Genomic DNA, 11,696 nt, shown 5'->3' with positions numbered 1-11,696 from the left:
CAAATAAATAAATAAATAAATAAATCTTAAAAAAAAAAAAAAAAAAAGGGCGCCTGGGTGGCTCAGTTGGTTGGGCGACTGCCTTCCGCTCAGGTCATGATCCTGGAGTCCCGGGATCGAGTCCCGCGTTGTCGGGTTCCCTGCTCGGCAGGGAGTCTGCTTCTCCCTCTGACCCTCCCCCCTCTCATGTGCTCTCTCTCTCTCTCATTCTTTCTCTCAAATAAATAAATAAATAAATAAATAAATCTTAAAAAAAAAAAATTTAAACAACATGTTGTTTAGGGATGTATGCCGCAGTGGTAAAATTACATAGAAAAGCACTGGAATGATGAACACCAATTTCAGCACTGTAGTTATAGGAAGGGGGGCAGGGATCTGATTATGGAGGAATATACAGGAGGCCTGTCAGTACAGTATTCAATTTCTATTTTTATTGTTTCTTACATTGGATGGTATGTATACGGGTGTTAGTTTTATTATTCTTCTTTCAGTGATACATAAAATTATATACACTTACTTGTATGCATAATATATTTATCATTTAAAATTTCCATAACAAAGGAAAATAGCAGAGCAGAGATGGGGGCTGGTGGGTCTGCAAAGGTCAGGGGAGGCAGAAAGTGAGCGTGACCTGCTCAGGTAGCTGAGAAAAGACCCAAGGCTGAAGGAGGTGAAGAAGTGAGGGGGAGCGGGGAGTGTAGGAAGGTGAAGCAGAAGTCAGATCACAGGGAATATTCGAGGCTTTGATGACTACCTAGGAGACATAAACTTAGTAGTCTTCACAGATACTTTGCTGACCTATCTGTGTACTTTAGAAGATTTTTTTTTTTTGAGGTAGACCTAAAGGGACCTGCTGCCAACTCATAAATGAGTTCTCTTTCTCAGACAGCGTTTTTACTCACAGGACAAATAAACAGCACTGGGTGCCCACTCCTTGCTCATCAGGCTGAGCTGGCTCTGACAGAGACTGAGATGGAAAGAAAGGAGAGCAGGCTGGCAGAAGGAGCCCTGACTCTCTTGGGACCTTGGTTCTGCCAGAGAAGGAAGAAGAAAAACAAAAAATAACACTATTCTACCAGCCTTCAGATCTGTTCCACATTACATGGGGCACTGGACAGGAATGGTAGTCATCACGAATGTAACATATCCATGAGCACAGAAACAGAACGCTGAATTTGGCAGGATGGTTTTTTTCTAGGGCGCACAAACCTGCCTCATATATAGGACCCCTTTAGCCATATTGAAATATAGAAATGGTAAGTGTTGGGGCACCTGGGTGGCGCAATTGGTGAAGCGTCCAACTCTTGATTTCGGCTCAGGTCATGATCTCAGGGTCATGAGATTGAGCCCCACATTGGGCTCCATGCTCAGTTCAGAGTCTGCTTGAGATTTTCTCTCCCTCCTGCTTATGGTCTGTCTCTGTCTCTCTATCTCTAAAATAAATAAATCTTAAAAAAAAAAAAAAAAAAAGGAAATAGTGTTAACCTTGGTGTCCTACAGAAAGGGCTCTGGGGTTCTCACTTCCATTGTCCACCTGACCACCCATTTGCCGGCCATCTCCACAAAATCATGTAAACTTCTTATCTGCGTTTCATCATTGGTAAAAATGGGGAGAATGACCATGAATATGGTATAGAAGTTAGCACTGGAATTACAGGGTACAATCACAAACCCTCTTGGAGCTCAAAGCAAGCCTCTCCTGGCAGCACCCCGAGCACCTCGAACTTCCCCCACCTCAGCACACCTCATGCTCATATAATTATGGATTTAGCTGCCTTGTTCGCTGCATTAACCCCAGTGCTAGGACCAGATAAGGTCCACACACTACAATTGCTGAGTGCGGCTCTTAAGACTCTTTTAATCTGTACAAGGGAATGAGTTTTTAACTTTATAAAGTTGGACAGTTGACTCCAAATTATCCGTAGTGGTGGGTACAGACACTATCACCTAATACCTAATTTTCTGTCTCTAAAATGCAGCCCTTCTCCTAACCCTCAGTGAACAGTGTATGTTCGAGGCCCTTGTTAGCTCCTGGGTATACGGGGATGCAGAAGCACAACGGGCTCCAGAGTAGTTCACGCTCCTTGAGGAAGACAGTCGCCCCGTGCCCACTAAGTTACCGAAAGCCATGAGCCCTGCGGGAAATAGCTGAGCGCCACGGTATGGGTGGGAGGGGGACAGCAAACTGAGCTTTTGGAGAGTTGGGGACATTCTCCTCTGGAGGAATAGGGCTGCTTCTTCCCATCCCCCACCACACACCTGGGTCCTGCTTTCAGTTCAGACCGTGCAGGGCTGTTGCATAAAAAAACGTAGATGCTCCACCCACCCCATCCCCACCCCGTGCAGCAGCTCTTCTCTTTCCAGATGGAAGTAAGTAGCATTTATGGAGCTCTGACAATGTGCTCAATAACTTACATGGATTACTTTCGTTAATCCTCATAACAGCTCTGAGACAACTACCATTACTTCCCCCATTTCACAGATGAGGACATGGAGGACCCACAGAATTGAGTCACTTGCCCCAATCACAAACCCTGGCAAGTGCTAGACCCACATGCCTGAATACTAAGCTAGACCTCCCCTCCAGACTCCCGAGTTGGAGCCACGTTCTGCACACCGTGTGTGGCCGCTGGGGAAGGCACTGGGGCCCTCAGAATGTTGCAGCAACTCTGTGCCAGACTCCGTGCCTGCTTCCTCAGCCTCATTTAACACCTCAAGACCAGGAAATGCCCAGAAGCCACACAGCTGTGGATTCTTCTGCTACTGATAAAGCTTCTTTTAAATAAGTCATTTCCTTCCAAAAAGAGGAAAAAATGTTTTTAGACTGTAGCAGAAATATCCACCCCGTGCTCAAATACGCACCCTCTGGTCTGACCCCGCTCAAGCCCCCAAACACTATGCCAGGAAGCACCAGTTGCTGGAAGACCTCCCATCCGGCCACGCGTCCCTTGTGGCATAGGGACCTGAGGTCACTACTGATCCCGCCACCAGAGGCCCATTCACTCAGTCTCGTGACAGGAACACACTTGCCTCCTTGGAAGCTGGCCATCGACCTGGTTGTCCCAATTTACCGGGTGGGGCATTCATTTCTGTCTTGTTCTGTCTGTCCTCCTTCCCGGCCAGTTTCTCTCTCCTCTGTCTTTATCTTGCTCTCTTTTCCTATCACTTCATTTGTTCGTTTGTTCATTCGTTCATTCATTTGTTCATTCATTCGTTCCTTTTTCTTTGGGCCTTATTTATTGAGATTGTATCCGATCCATCGGTTTCCATTCTTGATTTCTCTCCTACTCAGGTAGCCCTCTGCCATAAGGATCACTGGCCGCCATCAACAAGCTGAACCGTCCCTACCCCCTCCTCTGACCAGCCCCAGGGCTTGGGCTGCGTCAAGCTCAGGCTACTTGGATTTTCCTGCCAACTAGATAATATATTCATATCTTTTTAAAGATCTTTATTTATTTGAGAGAGAGAGAGAAAAAGTGGGCAGGGAGGAGGGGCAGAGAGAGAGAGAGAGAGAGAGAGGCAGACTCCCTGCTGAGCAGGGAGCCCAATGCAGGGCTTGATCCCAAGAGCCTGAGATCATGACCTGAGCTGAAGGCAGACGCTTAACCGACTGAGCCACCCAGGTGCCCCTATATTCATATTTTTTATCAGTTTTATTGAGCTATAGTCACATACATTTAAGTTCAACCATTTTAAGGATACAGTTCAATGACTTTTGGCAAAGGTATAAAGGCATGTGTTGACTACCAAAATCAAGATACAGAACAGTTCCATCACCCCAGAAAGTTTTCTTGTGCCCCTTTGCAATCAGTCAGTCCTCTCCCCTCACCCCTGACCATTGGCAAGCTCCGTTTTCTGTTACTAGATTTTGGGCATTTTTAAGAATGTCATATAAATGGCATCACAGAATATGTAGACTTATGGGGCGCCTGGGTGGCTCAGTCATTAGGTGTCTGCCTTCGGCTCAGGTCGTGATCCCAGGGTCCTGGGATCGAGCCCCACGTCAGGCTCCCTGCTCAGCGGGAAGCCTGCTTCTCCCTCTCCCACTCCCCCTGCTTGTGTTCCCTCTCTCGCTGTGCCTCTCTCTGTCAAATAAATAAACAAAATCTTAAAAAAAAAAAAAAGAAAATGTAGTCTTATGTGTCCTGCTTCTTAAGATGGTGTTAAGATTTATCCACGCCATTGCATGTATTACCAAGGAGTAGTCCACTGTGGTTGTAACACAGTTTGTTCATTCATTCACCAGTTGATTGGCATTTGGGTTATTTCCAGTTTGGGGCTAAAATGAACGAAGCCACTGAGAACATTCATGTATGAGTCCTTGTATGGACATATGTTTTCATTTTACTTTGATAACTGCTTGTGAGTAGGATTGCTGAGTAGTGTGCTAAGTGTATATTTAACTTTATAACAAGTGGCCTCCTTGTTTTCCAATGTGGTGGCACCATTTTACATTCGACTAGCAGTATATGAGTTACAGTTGCTCACATTCTCACCAGCACTTGATATGGTCAGTCTTTTTAATTCTAACCATTCTCATAGGTGTGTAGTGGTATCTCATGGTAGTTTTACCTCACATTTTCCTCATAATTGGTGATGTTGAGCATCTTTTCAAGTGCTTCTTGGCCACTTGATATATCTTTTGTGGCATCTTTACCCATTTTTGACTGGGTTGTTTGCCATTTTCTGTATGGGTTGTAAGAGCTTTTCTGATATTTTTTCATCTGCCTTTTCTTCTTCCTTCCTTCCTCTATCCCTCTGGCTCTACTTCTTTCTCCCACTAGGTCCCCGTCCCAGTTCCTGAGAAACACACCCCTGCCCCCAGAGTTGTCCATGGTCTCCCCTTCTCTCCCTCCTCCTTTGCCTCTTTCCTCCCTGCCCACACATGTTCTCCCTTCTCCTCCAGGACACCTCAAAACCTGAGAATCTGGCCTCACTTCCCATTCCATATCAGAAAGCACTCCGTCACAAGCCTGCTGATCTTAGTCCTGCCTAGGTTTAATGTTCCAAAAAGGGGGAAGGACCCTCCTCTCCAGACGAACGAACACCTAGAGAAGTAAAAAGCCTAGTGTCATGGAGGGATGGCTTTGCATTCTGGCATCTTCCTCCTCCCTAAATAAGTAATAGTGTTTACAGATAGAAGGGCTTTTTACTCAAACACAACACTGGAAAGTCATGGGTATTAAGTGAAGTGCATCCTGCTTAATCAGTGGTCCAACCGTCTCCAAGAACATAAGATTAATTGTTCACATAACAAGGCTCTCCCCTTGGCACATCTCCCAAGCCCAGCAGGGATTTATCTTGCCCAGTCACAGGGAAGGAGCAGCCTAGCCCAAAGCTGGCAACTTGTCTTCTCTGTTTACGAGAACTGGTGTGACAATATTTGATTGCAAAGCTCAGAGAATTTTACGCAGTGTTAGTGCTAGATAGGTGACTATGGAATTTTTTTTTTAAGAGCTTACTTAGATATACTTCACCTGCCATACAGTTCACCCATTTTAAAGTATACAATTTAGTGGTTTTAATAACAACCATTACCACAACTTTACAACACTTCATCACCTCCAAAAGAAACCCTGTAACTCTTCAACTACCACTCCCATAACCCTTCTTATCCCTAACCCCTAATCTACTTTCTATCTCTACAGATTTGTCTATTCTGAACATTTTACATAAATGGAATTATATAATATGGTCTTTTGTATCTGGCTTCTTTCACTTAGCATAATGTTTTCAAGGTTTATCCATGTTCTAACATGTATCAGTACTTCATTCCTTTTATGGCTGAATAGTATTCCATTGTACAGATACACCACATCTTTTTTATCCATTCATCAGTTGATGGACATTTGGGTTATTTCTACCTTTTGGCTATTATGATCAATGCTGCTATAAACATTCATGTATAAGTTTTTATGTACTAGGAGTGGACTTACTGGGTCTAATGCTAATTCTGTTTAATCATTTGAGGAACCACCAGACTATTTTCCAAAGGAGTGACACCATACTACATTCCTTCCCACCAGCAACTGTATGAGAGTTTCAGTTTCTCTCTGTTCTCCCCAACCCTTCTTATTATCTGACTAGAATTGTTCTCTGATCCTATAACTATATCCTCGAACTGTAAAACATACATACATAGCACACATATCTTCAGACAATCGTCAGCAAAGAACACACACAAAACTACCAAGTCGTGCCTACCAGCACATACCTCTAGAACTCACACACATACACATAGAATCCCACACAAACATTTACAATCACAGGTTCTTTACAGACAGTCACACACGGTACACATGCATATCAACCCACAGACTCACATGTGTGAACATAATCAGACATAAAACAGACCAATGTTCTTGCACAAGTGCGTACAATTGTGATGGGTTGTGCACAAACACAGAACCAAAGACACATGCACTCAATAACGCATTCCCTCTTGCCCAAACACACATACACAAACAAGAGTTGTACCCGAAAAGCATAGGCCTAAAAAAGCACACATACACAGTTACCCTCACTCATGGGGGGATAACTGAAGATAGATTGAATGTATTTACTCTGGGTGACATGGAGATGGTTGAGATTATATCAGTCCTTGGTCTACTGGGTAGGAAGACATATTCATTCATTTATTTGTTCTTTAAGCTACAAGTCCATACTGAGCACATAGAAAAGACAAGACCTCTGTGAGAGGTGCCAACAAGGAAATGAGCAAGGTCATAGGTCACACAGGCAGGGTGCCAGGAGAGTAGTTTCTGGGTGTGTCTAGCACTGTTGCTCCCTCTTTCATCCTGGCAAAGTGAACGCTATTCAGATACACCTTTCATAAATCACTGGATAAACTGGTGTGTCTGTGTGTGTGTTAATACTAGCACTAGTAAGAGTGTGGGCTCAGGACCTAGATTATGCTGGTTTAAAATTTGATTTCTTATGAATTAAATGATCCTTCCCTCAGTTTCTCTTCCCAAATTAGGGATGATAATAGTACCTTTAGTAAGGATTAAATTAGCTGTTACTTGTAAAGCACTTAAAAGTGCCCGGCCAGTGTAATGTTCTCATTAGCAGCCATCATATCATTTTCTGAGAGTACATTTCCATAGAGCGGGTGAGTGTGCTGGGAGGGGGGTGGGGAGAAGCCGGGGGGAAAGATCAAGGAGCCTGGCAGTGCCCCGTTGACTGGAAATTGGATGAGTCTTCATCTTCCACCATATCTGAGCAGTCATTTGGAATGCAGCCCTGGCATGCCACCCCAGCAGGCCATAAACCAGTCTAGCCCCACCCGCTCTGCCCACAGCCCCAAACCACAGCAAAGATGCACGATGGGGCGGCACTGGGCATGGCTTCTTGGTTTTCAGCTGTGTCAGGCCTTTTGGCAGCAGCTCTGCTGTGGGCCTGGCTTATGGCACTCACTGGTTCTGCTTGGCTGTCTTTTCTGTCTATGTAGGTCAGCACTTACCACCCTGTACCTGCCTCCCCAGGACATTCCACGGCCATCGTCAGTCTGTCTGGCTCCCAGAAACACCTCTCAGCAAACATGTGAGTAACAAGCTCAGCCCTCCATGTCCAGGTCCTGGCCAGAGGGGTCCTCGTGGCCATCCCTCTGCCGCCAAGCATCACCACTCCCAAACCATCCCATCCAGAGAGACAAGAGCTCCCCTTCCTTTGTATCCTTCAATGGAAATAATGCTGAAAAACACAAACTGGCAGACCACATTAACCTAACTCATTATTCTACAACAGTAGAAAGAAACTGGAAGAGTATACACGAAAACACTGCTGGGAGGTTGGCTATTGAGCAATTTCTACTGACTTCCTTCAGATTCAAAATGTTGGGTCATAAATAGATACTGCTTTAGGATCAGCGGAAAATAAATATAGCATTTTAGAGGGGGAAATCCTTGTGGATGAGAACACACCCCCAGCTCCTTTGATAAAACCTCCCAGTGTCTCATAGTCCTTGGAGTCTAGAAGGACTTCTTGATGTCCATCCTGAGGCCATACACTGGTAACCTGAATCTGGCAAGCCAACGTGGGTTCTTTTTTTTTTTTTTAACTCAGGCAGATATTCTCACTTTCACAGCCTCGCTAGTGTCTCCCCCCTCCCCCACAACGCCTACCTGGATGTTATTTATCTGCCTGACTCTTGTGCTGACCGCAGAGTGAAAGTCACTGCTCTCCCCCAGGGACATCTTGCGATGTTACAAGCCCATTCCCCTCCAGCCCACCACGCAGCCAGGATCCACTGTGTGCTCACAGACTAAAGTCAACTCCTGCCTACATTCGCAGTGTCCACGTCCCTGCCTACATTAAGCCACTCCTGGGGGTCAAACATGTCCTCTCAGGAGAGGGAGTGGATCAGAGAGGCTTGTGATCTCTCCTTTCCCTTAACTTGCTGGCTGCAACCATTTCCTTGGGTGATAGTCTGAGCAGTATGAAAAAGCACCCTGAGCAGTAGCCATCACTTCTAGGTTCGAGACCAGGCTCTGCCACTAATCCCTGGCCACCAACTCCTGTCTCTGTCCTAGGCCGCTCTCCCCACTGTCAAAATGCCAGGGTGGCCTAGCTTAGCGATTCCCAGCCCTGTGGCACTCTGTGGAGGACACAGGAGTCAGGGAGGGCAGGGGTGTGGGCCCTCTGCGGCTGCTTCACCTCCATGCTCCATCACTACTGCCTGCCTTCCGTCCCGAAGAAGTTTGTTATCACTGACCCAGGGGACGGGGGTCCCTGAGGTTCTGCTTCCCTTCGCCCTCTGCTGGCTCCATGGCCCTCTGCCAGGCACGCTCACCTTCTTCACCAGTTCCCTTGTCTCCGCAGGTTTGTAGCCCTGCACTCCTACTCAGCCCACGGACCGGATGAGCTGGACCTGCAGAAGGGAGAAGGCATCAGGGTCCTGGGCAAGTACCCGGATGGCTGGCTCAGGGGCGTCTCCTTGGTCACTGGGCGGGTCGGCATCTTCCCCAACAACTATGTCATCCCCATTTTCAGGTGCGTCCCCTCTGTTCTCAGGCAGCAGAGGTCGGGTCACCAAGGCCGGGGGCCATCTGTGGGTTGCATCACTGAAGGACTTAGTGCTCCTTCAGAGCGTGGGCCAAGAAGTAGCCCTAGTAACCCCCTAACACTTTATTTTTTTTTAATAGTAACAAGTTATCTTTTTTATAGCTCTTCACATTTTACAAGCACTTTCTCATCTTTTACCTCATTGCCTGTGCCCAAGAGTCCTTCCCATAAGGTAGATAGTATTTTCCAGATGAGGAAAGTGATGTACAGAGTTAAGCAACCTGCTCAAGAACGGGGTTTCAGGTTTTCACTGTATAAACCCCCCAAATCCCATTCACATCCCGCCCCCTGACACTCCCATCTAGTCAAATAATGGGAACCTGCGACGATCAGAAGACCCTCAGAGCATCTTGGGAAACTTCCTAGGACACTAAGCCAGTAGGCAAGTTTCCGTGACTCAGACCACCACCTGTCCATCCACACCCCAGGCCGCAGGCAGGTTACCCTGGAGGTCCGTGTCCCTCACAGCCTTCCCAACCTTTTTCATTCTCTGGCACACCTGACACTTCCGCTTTGTCTGGCTGCTCGGACCACGACCACAGAGGCACACGGGTCCCAGCACCGCCCGTGGCTCCTCCTCTCTCCACCCCACGCCAGCCCAGGCACAGTGTGTCACAAGGCAGTGAGGCCAGCCCCACACACCAAACACTGGCTTTATGACATACCTCCGAGGAAAGGGATAACCCATTGTACTCTCTGGGGGTCAGACCTGGAGTCATATGTCCAGTTTGGGGGACCTTCATGTAGGTGGGGCCCGGTGTCCGGAGGAGAGCAACAAGGATGGTGAGGAGACAGAAAAGTACACCACAGGAGAAACTGATAGAGAAACTAGGGTTAAGCTGCAGAAGACGAGGGCCAGAGGGACCATAACAGGCTGTGTAGACAGGAAATCTGTTTCCTGTGGGGGCAGCGAACCAGTGGATGCATCTTAGAAGGTTTTGGTTCAGTAAAAGGCTACACTTTCTAATGCATATATTTTTCCAGTAAGGTTGGCTGGTGAGGTGGTAGACCCCCTTTCTAGGAAGAGTGTGGGCAAACTCTGGGTTTCCATAGATCCAGGCTTACATGAAATGATTTCTTCACATGGCAGAAGGTTAGAGTAGAAGTTATTTCCTTCACTGGAAGGTTCTTGCAATTTGTTAGAAAGTTGAAAAATCTCCATACGCAAACTAAGTGTGTCTTTAACTGATGCTTTAGTTCATTTGTTCAACAAATATTTATTGAACACAAACTGTCAGGTACCTTTCTAGACACTGGAGAAACACCATGGCACAAAATCTCTGCCCACTGGAGCTTACGTTCTAGTGGGACAGACAGACAAATAAACAAGATATATAAGCAACATATATGGTGTGTTAACAGTAAAGGCTAAGAAGAAAAATCAGAAAAGCAGGATAGAATTTGTGGTGGGGGGTGGTGATTAAAATTTTAATATGTTGGTCAGGAATGGCCTTACTGAGAAGGAAGAAGGAAGGAAATGAGGCAGGTGTATTCCACACCACGGGAACAGCAAGTACAATTGCCCTGAAGTAGGAGTATGCCTGACCTGAAGGCCAATAGGACTGGATCAGAACAAGTGAGGGGGACAGTAGTAGTAGATGAGGTCTACTACGCAACAGATCATCTATAATTTCCTAAGGCATAATGAGGAATTTGGCTTTAACGCTATTGCAGGGTTTTGAGTATAAAAGTGACATGATCCAACTTACATTTTAACCAGAATCCCTGTAGTTGCTGGCTTGAGAGTAAACCGTAGGAAGCACAGAGACTAATTAAAATGATATTATAATAATCTGGAGGAAAGGTGAGAGTGAACTGAGCCAACGTGTCAGCCATGGAGGCAGGGAGAAGTGGTTAAATTCTGGGTATACTTTGAAGGTGGTCACAACAGGATTTTCTGACAAATGAAATATCGGGTGTGAAAGAATAGAGGAGTCAATGTGAGTCCTCGTCTTTTGCCCTGAGTAACTGGAAAATGGAGTTGCCTTTTATTGAGAGATTTGGGAAAACCAAGAGGAATGGGTTGAAGAGGTGGGCGGCGGGGGGGGCAAAAGCTCAGCTGGCCACAGACTAAGTCTTGGATGCCTTTAGTAATCCCGGCAGAGACTCTGGCAAATGATTGAGTACACAAGCCCAGCATTTTAAGGAAGAAGGTCCGGGCTTGAGATGGTATTTAAAGCCCTAGGACTAGATGAAATCATCTCGGTAGGATCAGTTGCATTAGAGAGAATGACAGTGAGCCAGAAACTAAAATCTTCATGAAATGAGGGGACAGGCTGAGAGAGAAAATGGTAACAAGCTAGAGTGGCAGGTGGTAGAGTCTGATACTACCAGTCAATGCTGGGGAGGGTGGGAGAATGGTCTAGAGGTGCCAATGAAGAGCAAGAAGATGCCCACCCTAACTTATGACCGTTTCCTCCATGACAGGAATTCTCTAGGGACTATGTCTACTACGAGGGCATTTGCTTATGCATCAGGTCTTAGCCCAAAGTCCTGGTTATTCTACAGAGAAAAAAAAAAAAAAAAACCTTTAGAATAAGAGTAACCATGTAATTTGTCACCCAAACTAGGACACTTTTAAGAAAAAAAGAGACACACACTTTTAATACACCAGGAGAACAGGTGTAAACTGA

General features: G+C 46.1%; 1 protein-coding gene across 3 annotated transcripts in view; it reads left to right on the top strand.

Moving 5' to 3' along the window:
* Positions 1–11,696, top strand: part of SH3RF2 (SH3 domain containing ring finger 2) — a 132,642-nt gene that overhangs the window by 94,459 nt on the left and 26,487 nt on the right. For all 3 annotated transcript variants that reach the window (XM_073905511.1, XM_025892375.2, XM_073905510.1), the window contains exons 6-7: positions 7,451–7,542; positions 8,821–8,991. In XM_073905511.1, the coding sequence (XP_073761612.1) occupies positions 7,451–7,542; positions 8,821–8,991 (263 nt within the window). The remainder of the gene's footprint in view (positions 1–7,450; positions 7,543–8,820; positions 8,992–11,696) is intronic.

This window comes from Callorhinus ursinus, unplaced genomic scaffold (genome assembly GCF_003265705.2).
Source record: "Callorhinus ursinus isolate GAN/ISIS: 27379988/994484 unplaced genomic scaffold, GSC_fseal_2.0 scaffold23, whole genome shotgun sequence".
Classification (NCBI taxonomy): domain Eukaryota; kingdom Metazoa; phylum Chordata; class Mammalia; order Carnivora; family Otariidae; genus Callorhinus; species Callorhinus ursinus.
Note: the sequence above shows the minus strand (reverse complement) of the source record. Positions and strands in the feature narration are given on the sequence as shown.